Source organism: Portunus trituberculatus, chromosome 9, assembly GCF_017591435.1.
Source record: "Portunus trituberculatus isolate SZX2019 chromosome 9, ASM1759143v1, whole genome shotgun sequence".
NCBI classification, from domain to species: domain Eukaryota; kingdom Metazoa; phylum Arthropoda; class Malacostraca; order Decapoda; family Portunidae; genus Portunus; species Portunus trituberculatus.
In genome coordinates, this window is record NC_059263.1 from 1,196,347 (window position 1) to 1,215,394 (window position 19,048).

The 19,048-nt window shown below is 43.5% G+C and overlaps 1 protein-coding gene across 7 annotated transcripts in view; it reads right to left on the reverse strand.

Annotated features, from left to right (window-relative positions):
• Window positions 1–1,416: 1,416 nt before the first annotated feature.
• The window catches only part of LOC123501150, a 162,390-nt gene continuing 144,758 nt past the window's right edge, over window positions 1,417–19,048 (reverse strand). For 6 of the 7 annotated variants that reach the window (XM_045249736.1, XM_045249737.1, XM_045249738.1 and 3 more), the window contains 10 exons: window positions 10,313–10,960; window positions 8,738–8,768; window positions 7,386–7,526; window positions 6,443–6,553; window positions 6,016–6,137; window positions 5,450–5,591; window positions 4,619–4,890; window positions 4,037–4,282; window positions 3,809–3,919; window positions 1,417–3,241 (listed from right to left, as the gene is read on the reverse strand). In XM_045249736.1, coding sequence (XP_045105671.1) covers window positions 2,983–3,241; window positions 3,809–3,919; window positions 4,037–4,282; window positions 4,619–4,890; window positions 5,450–5,591; window positions 6,016–6,137; window positions 6,443–6,553; window positions 7,386–7,526; window positions 8,738–8,768; window positions 10,313–10,960 — 2,083 coding nt within the window. In that variant the 3' untranslated portion in view covers window positions 1,417–2,982. The remainder of the gene's footprint in view (window positions 3,242–3,808; window positions 3,920–4,036; window positions 4,283–4,618; window positions 4,891–5,449; window positions 5,592–6,015; window positions 6,138–6,442; window positions 6,554–7,385; window positions 7,527–8,737; window positions 8,769–10,312; window positions 10,961–19,048) is intronic. The other variant, XM_045249740.1, reaches the window with a different exon arrangement.

The window sequence follows — 19,048 nt, forward strand, 5'->3', positions numbered from 1 at the left end:
ACCAGGCAGTCATCACAGTAGAGTTGAGGGTCCCTGGTCACCAGCAGGTATCTTTGTGTAAGATACGTGTGACCTATTCGCAGTCGCGTTAATATGTGTACGTCGGTCGCGGATGTGGGCCTATGTCCAGTGATGGATAGCGGAAGTGGTGATCTCTCCCATTTTCGAGGTGTGTGTGTGTATTCCTGTCTTTCGATCGTTGTATAAATTTTGTGTTCATTTGTCTTGTTGTATAGATTGTGTATGTGTGTGTGTGTGTGCTCTCTTGTCTTTTGTTGTATAGATGGTAATATTAGGTGATGGTGATGGTTTGTGTATTTGTATTGCTTTATATTTCGTTTTATAGATGATGCTGTGTGTATATTTATTTACGGTTTCCTGTTGGTCATCCAGCCATTATGGAGCAAGTTCAGAGTTCATAGGGCGATCTTCTGGTAGGACTGAGACCACAGCACACTCCGCACACCAGGAAAGTACCTATTTGCTGCTAGGTGAACAGGGGCTACACAGTAAGGGGCTTGCCTATTTGCCTTGCTGCACCTGGGACTCGAAACCAGGCTGCCTTCTCGGTTGTGAGCTGAGTGTGCTAACTCCTACACTATGCGGTGTGTGTGTGTGTGTGTGTGTGTATTGTGCAGAGGGGAAGACAAGCTTAAGATAGGCACTGGCTCCACCACCAGTGGCTCCAGTCTGTTATGGCTCGCCCCTACTCTGAAACACTTCTGCAGTGAGCCTCTACTACTTCTAAAAGGCTCTACATCAGTATACACAACCTTTTAATGCTATGGCCTAATCACATATTCTTGATACACACAGTAGATGTTTGTTTATTCAATAAAAAAAATCACCTAATGTTGTGTGAAATATATACTATAATCAACTATCAATTAATGTGAGGGTTACATTCCTGGAGACGTCTCATTATTCAAACAATTTTCCCATAGAAAACAATGGTAATGGGGGAGGGGGTTACATTCCTGGCCACTGGGAAAGTCTGCCTATTTTTGGCATTTGGTGCTCACAACTTGAAAGTACTACTTATATGTACATCACTAGATCATGGAAACAATAAACACACACCTTCTCACCTGTGCATCTTTCTTGTCCAGGAAACTAGAAAATTGGTTATTAATTTAATGATATTTGTCGTATGAGTTTATATGTCGGGAATATTATTCCATATTCATACATTTATTGTTAATGCATTTAATGAAATAAGCCATGAGTATAATTTGGTGGTGGTTGGTAGCAGTGTTTGTTTACCATCACCTTGGCTGATTGAGCCATGCAGTCCAGACCACACTGCCTCACCATTCCACCTCAGGTGACCCAACTTAGTCACTCTGCTGCACTTTTAATGAATGATACATTATCATCACTATTACCAATATTCCTAATAGTAAAGAAACACTTGCCTCATCATATAAATTTATTGATATACATGACTTCATTTGTATGTTATCACAGTAAATACATATTGCTCCCTATGATACTTGTCAGAAATGAACAATGTGATAATCTTGTATTCACTCCTAAAACTGGCATTCTTCTGAGAACTCAAACAATACACTATGTTGTCAACTTATTCTCTGCATCTTCTCCTAAAAGATAAAAGAATAAAGGAAGACAAAAATAAGCCTCCATTATCATGACAGCAGTGAGTAATACTCCTCAAACATAAATAAAGTACTTCACAATACATGGCACTCTGGATTTTATAGCCTCTCCTTTCTTATCTGAGTAACTAAAAGCAGCAGCAGGAAAAAAAAAAAAAAAAAAAACTTTAACGCACCTCCAGTGACTTATAGAGAGGCTGTGTGGCTGCTGGAGTCTATCAAATGTACAGGGGCAGCATTTCCTGATATACACATACAACTCTGCTCCTCCAGTAAGATGAAAGAGGAAGACTGTGTGGCTCCAGGAGGCTGCCAAATGTTCAAACATGGTTTACTCTCTAAAGACTGCTTCTCATCTTGTCTGCTTAACACTGGCAAAATGAAAAGCACATCCAGATTGTTCAAAAAATCACTTCACTCCAAAGAAGACATCCACTTTCCTTGCTTTACTGCCACCTGTTTGAGTCTGTCACAGTCACATCCCCACAGCCCTCTCCAGGCTTTGTGCTGTGACACACAGCACTTGTCTCTTAAAAACTCACTAGTCACTTCCCTGTATTTCAAACTGACAGGAAATACTGTTTTAAATCTTTCCTTTGCAAAAAAAATAACATTGTCAGGAGATGGCAGAACATTTTATGGTGTTGAATATTATCTGAGCCTGAGATGTAACTCATCATGATAATGATATCTGGACAACAGATAAAGCAAGGAATATATAACAAAATATCTACAAAAAATTACATGTCAGAAAAACCGAGGAAAAGATAAAAATTTGAGATTTCATGAATATGACCATGAGGTGCCTGCCATCTGCTGTGACCTGAAGTCTGCCCACATGGAGCCCTGCATCTCTGAAGCAACAGTGGTACTGTTGCTGTACTGGTGAAAGGTGATGGAAGAAACTACACCTGCTGAGTGTGGTGAGATGAATGTGAAAAATAATGATCTTTTCATTATTATACACTGGCAAGTTTGGAAGTGATTACACACACCCACACTCACTCACTCACTCACTCACTCACTCACTCACACTCACACACACACACACACACACACACACATTTTCAATTTGGTTTCCTATAGCACATTTACAATCAAATTTCAATGATTATGAAAAGTAATGAAACAAATCTATGAGGAAAAATATAAAAATGAGGCATGATGAACAAAAGGAAGCGTGAAACAATTATACATGATAAATAAAACTGCTATATTACTTCACATCAGCACGAAGGTAAACACTAAAAACAATGCATAAAACAGTTCATCTGCAGGATGTAGCAGCGCTGCCAGTCCTCTGTGTGGAGTGTGCTGGCAGGTGGTGATCCCGGCAGGCAGGTGAGCCGTGAGTCAGGTGTGAGGGTCAGGTGGGAGGCGTCTGCAGGTAGCGCAGGGTGACAAAGGGATGCAGGAGGTGGTTCATGGTGGTCCAGCCAGGGTGGCGAGGCTGTGGGATGCTGGCATCCCCTGAGGAGAGGGTCACCAGCAGGAACAGTGCCGCCACCAGGAGCAGCAGGGAGGTGAAGGCGTACCGTGCCCCCTGCACCGTCTGCTGCTGGGAGTATGGCCACTGCCCTCCCTTGGCCCACCCAATCAGTCCCTCCACAGCTACCAGCACCCATCTGAAAAGCCATGCACACACACACACACATCTGCATTACTTTTTATCATCACTATAACAAATGTCATACATCACATTATTATTGTGGCACATAAGGCAAATGACCAATCATTCTACAGCTTGAATAAAAATAGAGGTGACTTTCCAAATGCATATCTTCTGACAGCTTGTCAGCTTACTATGTGATGGGCATGCAGTGCCACTTCTTAAGTACATTGACTGTTATGGAAGGTTTACCTTTTTATCATGCTGGCTGACCAAAGTAGGTAAAGTATGGTTGAGAATTAATCTACTACAAGTTGTAAATGTCTGTCATTTCACTACAGCCACGTTCTACAAGCCCAGTGTATGGAAAGAAATTTGTGTAGGCTTTCTATAACTTCCTTTTTTTCTTTCCTATTTCTCACACTTTCACTTTTTATTACATCCCCACATCCTCACACACTTGCTCACACCTTGCACCACTTCACTGCAACCCTAAACAGCCTCCACACACATCCACACACAGCAGTCAGAATGAGGCACATGTGGCACTACTTGCTACAAAGAGTGCTGGGAAGACACTCACGGTGGGGGTCTTGATCTGGCCCAGAACCTGTCCAGAAAGGTTGGTAGGGAAGGCTTGAGCTCTTCTGATGGTGCTTGGCTTATTTCTGAATGGTCAGAATCATCACTGTCCCTGCAAAACAAATCATCAGTCCTTGATTTCAATGCTTCTTCAGACTTGTGATCAAAGAAAAGAAAAGAAAAGAAAAGAAAAAATATCTTAATTCTATAATTCTTTAGGCCTGAGTACCTTTCTTCTGAGTCAGTGAGGAGGTCGTCTTCCAGCTGAAAGTCAGGGTGAAGGTGGCTCAGGGCAGCAATGTTGGCAGGGGTGAGGCCAGGGAGGCCAGGGGTGCTATCGTCGTCATCATTGTTGTTGTTATTGCCGGTGGTGGCAGCAGCATTGGAGGTAGTGCTGGAGGTGGTGTCGTGAGTGCTGCCAGCGTCCTCCTCCCCACTCTCATTGACTTCCTCTGTTATGCTGCAGCTCCACCTCCTGCAAGAGTCAAAATAATGCCAATGTGTACAGCTGTAGGGTCTACATTCTTAGCACCATCATCATAAAATCAGCACTGCTGCTTTGCCAGCACTGCTACAGACTGAACCACCACAGTTGCCATTAGAGATGCTGAGAAATATAATGTGGTAAACAAAAGTGCAAAGGAAATAAAGAATACTCAATAAAGGAAATGAGAGAGAGAGAGAGAGAGAGAGAGAGAGAGAGAGAGAGAGAGAGAGAGAGAGAGAGAGAGAGAGAGAGAGAGAGAGAGAGAGAGAGAGAGAGAGAGAGAGAGAGAGAGAGAGAGAGAGAGTCTTTCTGCAAGTTCCTCACCCAGAAGTGGTAGCACTACTCGCTGTTCCCTCCTCTGCACTCTCCTTGGGGACACTGAGGCCACTTGCAGAAGAGGAGGAAGAAGAGGACTCCCTGGAGGCAGTGAGGGCAGCAGCAGTGAAGCCGGCCAGCTCCCTGAAGGGCTTGAGATCTGGCATGAGGGAGGCACGGCGGTTCCTCGATCTGGCACTTCCTGCAAAGCCACTGGCAGAACTCTTGGAGGAGGAGGAGGAGGCAACACTGACTCGCCTGGTTTCTGAGGACTGTGCAGCCTGTGGGAGGAGATAAGCAGGTGAGGAAGGAGTCAGGGAAATGTGAAGGTGAGGGAGATGAGGAGATGAGGAAGGTGATGTGGAAGTGTGGGGGGAGATAGGAGAAATGTGAAGGTGTGGGAGATGGGAAGGTAGGAGGAGGTGTGGTGTGGGAGGAGAGGCATAGTGGTGAGGCTTACACATGGTGATGAAACAGTGTGGTGCAGGTTGTGAATGAGAGAATGTGATGAATGTGATTGAGTTCTAATGTACAGAGTGACTATTGTTGGTAAATTACAATCAGTAGCCTTTAATTTTTTACCCTGAAGTATTTATGAGATTTTTAGGACAACCTTATATTTCTGTTAACGAATGTGAATTTTCTATTTCCAAACAAAAAAAGGCTTAAAAATTTCATTCACAGCTTGTAAACTTTATAAACTGAATGTTTGTAGCCTTGAGTCATATGAAAATAAGAACCAAGGTATTGAGAGTAGCCGTGAATAAAATGTCTTACTTGTTGCTGAGAAAACCTCCCCTCCAAACACACACACACACACACACACACACACACACCCACCCTGGTGCTGCATATGGCCAGACTCAAAGCCCTCAGTCTTCTACTGGCAACTGGAGAGTCTGTGGAGGTTTGGTTGTTGCCCCCCGGGCCATTGGCAAGCTGACCTTGACCCGGCAGTTCAATCTGGCATTCCTTGAGCAAACTGTGGGACAAAATGCACCTCAGTGAGTCATGTATTACTTGCTTCATGCAAGACACACTCAATGGTGGACTGGTGAAAAGTGATGTGTCGCATATACGACATGGTGAAGCACAGTGGGATGATCTGCTACACAGAGAACAAATGAAGGATTATTCTAAATGTTTCCTAATGTATATTCATGGTGCCTTTCTTTGAGATAATGTACACTGCTCAAATCTGCCACATGTTCTACTTCACTCCAGTTATGCGTACTTGACTGGGGAAACTTTGGTTGTTCATGCTATTCAAACTTTTTCTTGCATTGTATTCATGGATGACACTACGGCTCATGCAGTTATCAAAGTACTCCAGTAAAGCTTCAATGAGTAGTGACCCAGCATCACACACACTATGTCATGAAGGACAACAACACAGAAGTCCTCACCGCCTCAGCTCCTCCAGCTCCTTATGGTCCTGCTCGTACATCCTCTTGACATTGTCCACATGAAGGAAGAGAACCTCCAGGGCACGAGACACCCGCCACTCCTGCTGCACGGCGCCCCACACCTGACACAAGAAGAACAGTTTGCATTGGATTATGGTGCAGCGACATCAGGCTCACATGGCTGCAGCTAAGACATAAGACTGCTAGGGGCAAGGGGGAAGGCATTAAGGCAAGGGGAAGGGACGTGTTAGGAAATAAGAGAGAGTGGAAGAAATCTGGTACAATGTGCATGGGGTAGGAATGAGCGATTGAGAATGAAGGACAGAAAATAAGAGGATAGTCAACACATAATGCATAAATCCACAACACCAATGAAAGTTAAGCATCAAGAGGAGAGGACCAAATGACAACAACCTTAATGATGTACCTCTGAAGTGGAGATGAGTCTGTTGGATGATGCAGCGAGGACATCCAGGTGTCGGCGAACCTGTGTGACTGCATCCACCAGCTCCGAGTCCATGCAGTCTGCATGTAGTGCCTGGCGGGAGGGAAGACACACGAGAAATTAGATCACCAACACTGACACCAACACAACCACCACCATTGCCGCCACTGTCTTGTTACGTGACGGAACACTACCTAACCAATACCTTCATTTTGTTCAGCAGTGTGGGATGAGAAGATGGATCACAGGGAAGCAGAGGGCAAGGAGAAATGGTGAAGCAAGATTAGAAGGAAAAGTTGTGAGAGAGAGAGAGAGAGAGAGAGAGAGAGAGAGAGAGAGAGAGAGAGAGAGAGAGAGAGAGAGAGAGAGAGAGAGAGAGAGAGAGAGAGAGAGAGAGAGAGAGAGAGAGAGAGAGAGAGAGAGAGTATAATTAAAGGTGAAACAAAAAGGGCAGCTCAAGAGGGGAAAGGGATTGGAGGTAAGAGATGGGTCAAGAGGGTATGGGAATGCAGGAGGAGGAGGAGGAGGAGGAGGAGGAGGAGGAGGAGGAGGAGGAGGAGGAGGAGGAGGAGGAGGAGGAGGAGGAGGAGGAGGAGGAGGAGGATGGAGAGAAAGAATAAGAGGACAATAAAGAGGAAGAAGAGAAGGGAGATGGCAGGAAGGATAAAGAGGAGGAAGATGGAGGGAAAGATGAAGAGGAGGTAGAAAGGGAAGGAACAAGAGGAGGACAAGGAGAAAGAGGGAAAGGAAGAGGAGAATACGAGAAGAAAGAAGAGAACAAAGGTTAGGAACAAGAGAAGGGCAAGGAGGAAGAGGGGAGGGAAAAAGAAGAGGACAAGGAGGAAGAGGAAAGGAAGAGAAGAATGAGAGAAGGAACAAGAGGAAGAAGAGAAGGAGCAGTATGAGAGGAAGGACAAGGACGCACCAGCACAGAACTCCTGAGGTGCTTAAATTCATTCTCCAGGTTGGACTCTGCTGTGTCTCGGTGGCGCTGCTGCAGGTCCAGGCGCTGACGCAGGGTGAGGCGGTCAGTCTTGAAGGCCAGGGACAACTGCGTGAATTTGTTCTGTTGATGGACCATAATGGGATTAGTCAATGCTCCAATTACTACTATTATTACAGCTACTACTACTACTACTATTACTACTACTACTAATGTTGCTGCTTTTGATACTAATTTTTCTTTTATTTTTCACGTAAGATGGGGACTGTCCGTGGGTAACTACAAATGTGAGAAAAAGAGGGTTTACTGAGAGTGCTAGTCCCTTCTACTACTACTACTACTCCTCATGGCTCCTAGTACTGAGTGACTGACAAACTAACAAACTGACAATAGACTAACTACACAAATCACAGATGTTACTAATATACACTATCTCGTAATATAAAATGAATGGTTATTTTTACTACTACTGCTACTACTACTACTACTACTACTACTATTTACAATTAATAAGAAACATTTTCCTTGCTGATATCACATAATGACCTAAACAACTACAACTATAACTAAGACCTACTTACTACATACCACCACCATCACCCAAACTATAACTACAACTATCACATCCACAAATGTCATAACAGTCCTTCCACACACACACACACACACACACATGTCCACCCCTGCGCTGCACATCACGAGAGGCTGTAGACTTTAAAGCTGAATGATAGCCACTGTGTCAGACTTCCCCCCGTCACCTACTCACGCCCCCCAGCCACGCCCATGACCTGCTCCAATACCTGCATCACACCACGAGTACCAAATGGTCTTGTATGATTATCAAGTATTTCATTTACCCAAGTTGTTTCTCTCCCTATCTGTCTTTCCTCTGTGTTCTGTGGCCATGCTCTCACCAACACTACTTCCAAAGGCTACTCAAATGGTCAGTCGGGTTCCTGAAAGTGTTTTTCCTTGTAGTTGAGTAGAAATGTTACTTAACTGTCATTAAAACCGTAAAACATCCTTAGAAACCGCAACTACATTCTTTGAAACTATACATACATCCTCAGAAATGTTTAACTGTCATTAGAACCGCAAAAACATCCTTAGAAAATGTAAAAATATCCTTAGAAATCGTAAATACGTCCTTAGAAATATAGCTTAACTGTCATTAGAAGCGTAGAAACATCCTTTGAAACACGTGTTGCATCAACTATACGTAAAGCCCTTTGAGAGTAGTGCGGGACGGGATGGAATGCAGAGGTGTTTCAAAGTACAGTCTCTTCCCTTCCCGTCCTCTCAAACATTCAATTCCGTTCCTGCCTTGTTCTTACCTCAATCTCCTGCGCTGACAAGTTCTCGTTGCTGGAAAGAGAAAGAGAGAGAAGGACGTGCATTAGTTTCACACTTATCAGCAGAGGACAAAGAGGGGAAGACACAATAGGGTGAAAAGGAAGTGAAAATAAGTGACTACCATTATTACCGGAATGAAGAAGAAAAGATTGAAAGATAAAAAAATAATAAGTAATTCATTTCTAAAGAATCTCTGGCGTAAATGAAAACTTCTCATGATGACAATAAAAGGTGCAATGAAAAAAAAAGTGAAAAATAAGTAACACTAATTATTACGGGAAAGAAAAGATTACAAATGAGGAAAAAATAAAAAGTCGTCTAAGATAATCTATTTCTAAAAAAAATTCTGAAATTCCGTGAAGGGATAAGTGCAACAATCTGATCACAAAGGGACAATACAAGGTGGAGAGCGTTTGATGTGTTTACAAGTCGCAATCAACACCCACATTCTGAAACACTTCACTATTTTCAAAGGTGACAGGGATGATACGCCGGGTTAGACTGTTTCCCTTGTTATTAATGAAGAAACCTTGTTCATCTGGCATTAGAGGAAAGCACACCCTTTAACACCCTTTTGAACGTAGTGGAGGTGAGACGCGGAAGAGGACGAAGGGGGAGGAACATAGAAAAAGAAAAAAAAAAAAAAAAAAAAAAAAACGAGGAGGAGGAAGAAGAGGGAAGGAAAAAGAGGAGGACAAGGAGGAAGAGGGAAGGAAAAAGAGGAGGAAGAAAAAGAGGACAGGAAGAAAGAGGGAAAGAAAAGAGGACAAGGAGGAAGAGGAAAGGAGCAAGAGGAGAACAAGGAGGAAGAGGAAAGAAGCAAGAGGAGGAAAAAGAGGAAGAGTTAAGGAGCAAGGGGAGGACAATGAGGTGAGGCTGGGAAATGTTTCAGAATACGAGATATAAAGGAAGGAGAGGGAATAAAGGGAGGCAATGAGGGAAGGAAGGGAGGCAGTGAGGGAAGGAAGGGGAAGGGCACACCGTACGTTACACCACGCCGTTATTGTCTCCATGATACACACAGCCGCGTGAAGCCACCCACGGATCACCACCAGGGAGGCAACACCACGCTACATTATCAAAGGTCACACACACACACACACACACACACACACACACACACACACACACACACACACACGATGAATACTGTGAGGTTTGTGTACGTGAATATACGTCTTTGTGTATACTTGTGTGTGTGTGTGTGTGTGTGTGTGTGTGTGTGTGTGTGTGTGTGTGTGTGTGTGTGTGTGTGTGTGTGTGTGTGTGTGTGTGTGAGGATGATAGTAGTAGTAGTAGTAGTAGTAGTAGTAGTAGTAGTAGTAGTAGTAGTAGTAGTAGTAGTAGTAGTAATAATAATAATAATAATAATAATAACTCGATAAATATTTGCATGTAAGTTTTATGTAACTATTCACGAAGAAAAATAATAATGATTCTCTCTCTCTCTCTCTCTCTCTCTCTCTCTCTCTCTCTCTCTCTCTCTCTCTCTCTCTCTCTCATACATCACAACCCCTCCCTCAAGCCCTCTACGCCAGCTAGCGGGACCACTTCACCTATTCTTGACCGCCTTCACCACGTCATACAGGCAGGACAGGTGCTCGGGGACAGGCAGCTCGGCGTCCATCCCTTCCTCTGGTAATTTCCCGTGTAAAGGTGACGGGTTCCAGGGCAGGTGTGGGGAGGAGGAGCCTCTGGTCTTGCCCCTGTGCGGTGAGTGGATCCCAAGGGCGTTTGTTAAGTCAGAGAAGGATATGATTTTCGGCCTTTTGGATGGTAGGATAAGTTTCGCTAAGGACTTTGTGGTGCGAGGAGGTGAGGCTTTCCCAGGCGGTGCTAATTGGCCTTGCTCAGGTAAATCGGTCTGTGCAGGTGTGGTTTCTGATATGACAGGTAATTTTCCAGGTGTGGCTGCGAGTACCGGTGTTTCCTCAGGTAAATTAGTCTCTCCAGGTGAGTCTTTCCCAGGTAAGGTGGAAAGGTGGGCAGCATCCACAGGGGTAGGGGTGGAGGGGGGACTCCCGGCAGCTGAGGGGGTCTTTTTCCCCTCTTCCCCCTCCACCCCGCCACTAGACTGCCTCCGCCCCCAGCCCCCGACACCACCGCCAGTCCTCGCCCCCTCCAGCGCAAGGGAAGGGGGGTCGTCTGCCTTGGTGGGGAGAGGGGCGTGGGGCTCCTGGCGAGTGGCGGGGCTTGGGGCGTGTCTGGGGAAGGGAGGATAGAGAGGTAGGTAGGTGGCAAGGTAGTACAGGCAGGTGAGCTAAAGATATACTATGCTTAGAGATAAAGATTAAGGTGCTAAGATGCTATTATAGATGCACGCAGGTGAAGGGGAGGGTGCACGGTAAGGTACAGCTAAAGTGAGGGGTTCAAGGATGGAGACACACACACACACACACACACACACACACACACACACACACACACACACACACAAACACACTGGGAAGTCTAGTTTAGTACAGGAGTAATGCTTAGGTGTGTGTGTGTTTTACAAGCAAACTTAAAACATTCAGTTAAAACAATAAATTTTACCAACAAGAGCATTAGGAGTAACATAATTAATACTAGCAGAAGCAGTAGCGTTAGCGGTAACAGTAGCACAGCAGCAGCAGCAGAAGTAGTAGTAGTAGTAGTAGTAGTAGTAGTAGTAGTAGTAGTAGTCACTATAAAAATAAATATATAAAAACGTGCATCACATTTCACCAGCGCCAATAAAACACTCATCCTACACACAAGTAACAAGAGACGATTACCTTTATTCACCGCCTATAGTCCGCCACACACACACACACACACACACACACACACACACACACACACACACACACACACACACACCGCGCCGCCGCCACTACAGGAATGTCACAACTATACACACACAACGTTACGATTCTCTTCTCATTTATTGGGAACGGAAAGGAGAGTAAAATGAGGTTATTGTGTTACTAATCTACTTATTACACTGTTTCCACTCCGCCTCTCTCTCTCTCTCTCTCTCTCTCTCTCTCTCTCTCTCTCTCTCGTGCATTGTGTGAGGATGAAAAGTAAGAATCACCATAATAGGAGAGAGAGAGAGAGAGAGAGAGAGAGAGAGAGAGAGAGAGAGAGAGAGAGAGAGAGAGAGAGAGAGAGAGAGAGAGAGAGAGAGAGAGAGAGAGAGAGAGAGATTCCGTATGTACCAAAATTCATGTTTCCGTACAGAATCACAAACAAACAAACATACAGCGCCAGACTTTACAACAACAACAACAACAACAACAACAACAACAATAATAATAATAATAATAATAATAATAATAATAAACGGACCATATATAAAAACTGATACTTTATTTTTTTTTATTTGTTTATGAACGTTGAAATACACCACGACTAAAAACATCCGTGTGTGTGTGTGTGTGTGTGTGTGTGTGTGTGTGTGTGTGTGTGTGTGCTATATTAAGTAATCAACGGTGCATGAGAATTTTCCATCAGATTAGGCTTAGCGAGAGAGAGAGAGAGAGAGAGAGAGAGAGAGAGAGAGAGAGAGAGAGAGAGAGAGAGAGAGAGAGTTAGCTATAGCCAGTCTTCCTATTGCTGTATCTACCTTCCGTCTGTCTGTCTGTCTGTCTGTCTGTCTGTCTGTCTCTCTCTCTCTCTCTCTCCAGGGTGCAAGTGCTTTGATACTTGATATAATAAACACTGTTACCTAATAAGACCTGCCCTAAGCCTCCTCCTCCTCCTCCTCCTCCTCCTCCTCCTATTCTCTTCTCTTGGCCATTATTCTCAGCTGATCTTCTCTTCTCTTCTGTTATTCTTAATGCCTTTCTCTTCACTTGCCGCCTATGCAGCCTTTGTATTGTTGCTAGCTACCAAGGTACCTGGTATACCTCGTACCTAGTAGTAGTAGTAGTAGTAGTAGTAGTAGTAGTAGTAGTAGTAGTAGTAGTAGTAGTAGTAGTAGTAGTAGCAATAGCAGTAGCAATAGCAATAGTAATAATAGCAGTAGTAATAGCAGTAGTAGTAGCAGTAGCAGTAGCAGTAGTAGTAGTAGTAGTAGTAGTAGTAGTAGTAGTTATCTCATCCTTTTAACCGTTGAACGTGACATTTAGAAATCCAGCAGTTTTTTGTTACTCACTCGTTCTTTTCGTTTGTTTATTACATTTTACTTTTCTTTCTTTATCTACTCACTTCACGCTTTGTTTCCTTCCTTTTTTCACTTCACTTAGCACTTCTAACGAGCACTCGGCACCACCAGCAGCAGCCACCAGGGACGCACTACACACACACACAGACACACACTTGAGGCACCACAACGCACCACTACACGAAATACGAGGCAGGAGGTGTTCTTCACTCATATATCTCGTAAGTGTTTCCTGTGTCGATACTTTTGCCACACACACACACACACACACACACACACACACACACACACACACACACACACACACACACACACAGTCAATTATTTCACCGTTTCTTAAATTTCAACTTAATTTTCTTCACACACTGGTCGAGGAAGAGAGAGAGTGAGAGAGTGAGACAGACGGAGTGAGTGAGAGTGAGTAGCGAACACCCCACACCTCCTTCTCCCTCCACCACAGCCAGCCACACTGCCGCCCTGTGTTCTGGCGCGCCACCACCACTGCTACCGCCACCACCACCACCACCACCACTGCCACTATTACCACAAACATTCTCCCTAATGCTGCTCCCTGTTATTGATAAGGTACACCACCACCACCACCACCACCACCACTAATATCTAGGTCGCCACTGTGGTAGGTGGTGAAGTGGTGGTGAAATGGTGGTGTGTGGTGTCTTGTTTCTCCTGATCGTCTTGTGGTGAGTTATGACATCACCACTGCTACCATTCCACCACCATCATCACCATTATTGTGCACTTCCATCACCACCACCTTTGCCATTAACAGTGACTGCGTGGTGTTGTTTTCACCACCACGACCAGAATGACTGCTTTTTGCTTCTCATTTTTAGTCTTTCGCTACTGTGACTGTTACTGCTGCTGGGGAGGAGGAGGAGGAGGAGGAGGAGGAGGAGGAGGAGGAGGAGGAGGAGGAGGAGGAGGAGGAGGAGGAGGAGGAGGAGGAGAAGGAGAAGGAGAAGGATATGGAGAAGAAAATGAAAAAGAAAAAGAAAAGAAGAAGAAAGAAGAAAGAACAAGATTAATGCGGAGAAAAAAAAAAAAAAAAAAAAAAAAAAACACGACCAACAAACAATAACAACAAAAACAAGAAGTACAAATGAAAACAACAACAGAAAGAAGAACAAGAACAACAAGAACAAGAAAAAACACCACCATCACCACCACCACCACCACTACTACTACTACTACTGCTACCACCACCACTACTACTACTACTACTACTACTACTACTGCTACTACTACTACTACTGCTACTACTACTATATAACAGCCTTCCCTCCCTCACTCAGCCTTACAACTTCCACTAATCATCCTGGAGGAGGCGGAGTGTCACGTCAGATGAGGTTGTGAAATGATGACGATGACGATGATGATGGTGGTGATGACGGTGGTGGTGATAAATAAGACGATGAAGGACACACACACACACACACACACACACACACACACACACACACACACACACACACACAGAAACATGCCTCGCGGTGTCGCTTCAGGGGGGAGAGAGAGAGAGAGAGAGAGAGAGAGAGAGAGAGAGAGAGAGAGAGAGAGAGAGAGAGAGAGAGAGAGAGAGAGAGAGAGAGAGAGAGAGAGAGAGAGACTACACAAGCTCTTCTTGTTTCTATTTTTCTTTCTTTCTATCAATCTTTCTCTACTTATCCTACTTCTATATTACTACTATTACTACTACTACTACTACTGCTACTACTGCTACTACTACTACTACTACTACTACTGCTACTACACTACTACTACTGCCACTACTACTACCACCACTACCACTACTACTACTACTACTACTACTACTACTACTACTACTACTACTACTACTACTACTACTACTACTACTACCACTACTACTACTACTGCTACTACTACTACTACTACTACTACTACTACTACTACTACTACTACTACTACTACTACTACTACTACTACTACTACTACTACTACTACTACTACTACTACTACTACTGCTACTGCTACTATAGTAAACAAAAGTAGACTTATTAAAATTTCTTTCTCTCTCCAGTCTTCCTTCTCCTCCTCCTCCTTCTCTTCTCTCCACTTCCTCTTCTTCTTCCTCCACCTCCTCCTCTTCCCTCAGCCACTTCAACATTGACGGACAGATAAGAGAGAATGCGGGAGGTCTTGAGGAGGAGGAGGAGGAGGAGGAGGAGGAGGAGGAGGAGGAGGAGGAAGGGATAGAGCTCTGAGCCTCTTCACTAGAATTCATTGTACGTGTACACACACACTCTCTCACACACACACACACACACACACACACACACACACACACACACACACACACACACACACACACAGAGACAGAGACCGACACACACAGAAGATAGAAACAAAACAAACAAATACATCCTCTCTGTGTTCCATGTTTTTCTCCCCCCTGTTGAGATTAGCGGAGGGAAAACAAACAGGTCAACAAACAAACAAACAAACACACACACACACACACACACACACACACACACACACACACACACACACACACACACACACACACCGCATTGTATTGTGAAAAGATAATGTGTTGTTGTTATTTTATCACTATTATTATTTTTTTATTAGTATTATTACTTTTATTAGTGTTAGTGTTGTTGTTTAGAGTGTCACTTCAATGTAGCGACTTTCACTAATATTTCAACTATTTTTCGAGAGTCACAGTTAAATGCGTGAAGTGATATGGTAGTAGTAGTAGTAGTAGTAGTAGTAGTAGTAGTAGTAGTAGTAGTAGTAGTAGTAGTAGTAGTAGAAGCGCTAAAATTTCCACTAACCTCCTCCTCCTCCTCTCTCCTCCTACTACTACTACTACTACTACTACTACTACTACCACTACTACTACTACTACTACTACTACTACTACTACTACTACCACCACTACCACTACTACTACTACTACTACTACTAAACACAACACAATACACCCAAATCAACACACCATGTAGCTAAAACAACCCCCCCCCGCAATAAATCAACTGGTAGGTGTTCTTGGCTTACCTGTCCCTGTCCCGCTCACTCATCAACAAAGAAAACGTGGAAAAAAAAAAAAAAAAAATGGAACCTGTCTGAACCACGCAAGGAAAATGAAGGTAAGGAAAAAAAAAAAAAAAAAAAAAAAAAATAAAAAAAAAGGAAATGAAAGGAAAAAATACGTCAAAGAAAATAATGGAACCGGACACATTCAAGGATAGACTTAGATAAAAAATGAAGAAAAATAAATAAATAAATGAAATAAAAAAATAATAAATAAATGAATAAAAATAATGAGAGAGAGAGAGAGAGAGAGAGAGAGAGAGAGAGAGAGAGAGAGAGAGAGAGAGAGAGAGAGAGAGAGAGAGAGAGAGAGAGAGAGACCTAAGACACATAAGGATAACGAATGAGGGAAAAAAAAGAAAAGGAAAAAAAACTCGAGACATGAAGCCAAAAGAAAGAAGAGAAAGAAAACAAGAAACGGAAAAATCAAAGTGAATAGAACAAGGAAAACTAAAGAAAAGAAATAAAGGAGAGGAAAAGAAAGAAAAAGGAGAAAAAAAGAAGGAAAAACAAACTAACATCCTCAGGTTTACTTTACAATCAAAACGAGGGGAAATATGCACTTCAGAGAGAGAGAGAGAGAGAGAGAGAGAGAGAGAGAGAGAGAGAGAGAGAGAGAGAGAGAGAGAGAGAGAGAGTCCTGTGAGTCTTGAAATCTTTATGATGTTCTGATTGCATCCGGGAATGAAATCTGCAATTCTGATGTTTCCTCATAAACACTGACGAAGGGGAACACGATGAAGAGGAAGACGAAGATGAAGAGGAAGAGGAGGAGGAGGAGGAGGAGGAGGAGGAGGAGGAGGAGGAGGAGGAGGAGGAGGAGGAGGAGGAGGAGAAGATCCGTAGATTACATTAACATTTAACAAAAACTAGATCAAAATGGAACAGAAATAATTAACAATCTCAATAAATACAAGAAAAAAATAGAAAGAAAAGAAAACGAAAACTGAAAAAAAACAAGAAAAACAACAATAACAATAACACAAAGAAAAAAAAGAGAAAAAAAAAGAAAAAGAAAAGAAACGAGTAAATTTCCACTATTTCCACTAATTTCCCTTTCCTTTCACACGAACGAGAAACACCAGATAGCGTTTAATTTCCACACCACCACCACCACCACCACCTCCTTGTTGTGTGTCTCCATCTGTTTCTGGGGCGAGGACAACACACTGCTTTCCACCACTCACTCCCTACGTCCATCCTTCTGCCGCGGCGTGCGTTGAGAAAGTAAACAGCCAGGGGGGGGAAAAATGCCTTCTTGACGTCTTAGGGAGGGAAGGAAACATAACGAAGGAGGGAGGGAGAGAATGTGGGTTGAGCTGTAGGATGTAAGAGAAAAAAAAGGAAGGAAAGAAACTAAAAGCAGGAGAAAGGAAGGATATAAGGAAAAATGGGGAAAGGAAACATGAGGCTGAAGGATGGAGGGAAAGTGTGTGTGTGTGTGTGAGATGAAGGAAGGAAGGAAGAAGAAAAGGAAGGAAGGAAATAAGGAAGAATGCATTAATGATGAGGGAGAGAAGGAAACACAAGACCGAAAGAGGGAAAGTGTGTGTTGTGATAAAGGAAGGAAGGAAGAAGAAGAAAAGAAAAGAAACGAAGACCAGAGGAAGAAAAAAGATAAAATAAAGAAGGAAGAAAAGAAAGAGGAATGCATTAATGACGGAAACAAAAGAAAAACACAGAGGAAGAAAAAAGAAAAGGAAAGAAGGAAAGAAGGAAAGAAGGAAGGAAGGAAAGATACAGGGAGTGGGTGTTTAGATAGATAGGAAAGAATATATGGAGAGTGAATGAATAGATACAAGGAAGATCACGTGTATTGGGGAAGGAGAACTGGAAAAAGACTAAGAAACGAGGAAGAAGGAAAGAAGGAAGGAAGGAAGGAAGGAAGGAAGGAAGGAAGGAAGGAAGGAAGGAAGGAAGGAAGGAAGGAATGAAAGAATAAGAGGGAGAGTACAGGGCAGAAAAGGTAAAAGAAACAAAGAACAGAGGAATGAAGAAAGGAAGACAAGAAAGAAACAAAGAACAGAGACAGGAAGAAAAGAAATAAAGAAGAAAGAAAGGAAGGATATATTAATAACGGAAAACAAAAAAAGAAAAAGGAAAAGAGAGGAATAAAAGGACTAAAAAAAAGAAAAAAAAGAACAAGAGGAAGCAAGAATGAGAGGGAGAACAGAAGAAAAAGAAAGAAGAAAACAAAAAAGTGGCTGCAATAATCCCGTTCCTCCCCCCCCACACACACACACACACACACACACACACACACGTAGCACAAACACACCGGCGTTCCCTGGGGGCTGCTGGGGTCCGTCAGTATTTGTAGCCGTGGTTGTGGCGTTGTGCTGGCGTCACTGTGGTCACGTGGGGATGGTTCTGCAATCAGCCTCACCACAGGAGCCTTCGCGGAGGACTTGGTGAGTGAGAGGCGGGGAGAGGCGGGCAGTAAATTGGCTTCACTAGATTTCAGAGTGCTTGCAAAATTTCAGGACTCGGTAAGAAATTGCTGGTCAGTCATTAGGAGAGACAGACAGACAGACAGACAGACGGACTGACTGACTGACTGACGGGCTGGCTGGTTGGGTGAATGGCTGGCTGGATGGGTGACTGACGGGCTGGTTACAATATTTCTTTCATGAGATGCTGAGATAGTCGTACGCACCGCCATAATCAATGTTTTCTTCTTTTCCCTACACACGCAGACATGAGCAGCGTCAATTAGAGAACGTACCTGTCAACGTGTCACCTGTCATTGTACCTGTCGCCTCACCTGTCAATATACCACACAGTCAATCGCCCTTATTCCGAGATACCTTGCTCTTTCACCACGACAATTTTTCAAGGCCACAAAGACGACTAGTAGGATTTTCAAGACAGTTTCTCCTTAAAATAAACTATAAATCTTGCTAATCTATCACCAAAATCATGAAGATATCCTTAGAAACATGAGTATCTTCAACTGGAGCCTTGGAAAGTAGTGATGGTGAGAGAACAATGAGTTTCAGAAAGAGCCAACACCACACCACACAACACCACACGAGTCAACACAACACCACACCACACGCGTCACTCCATTGGTCACCACACCTGT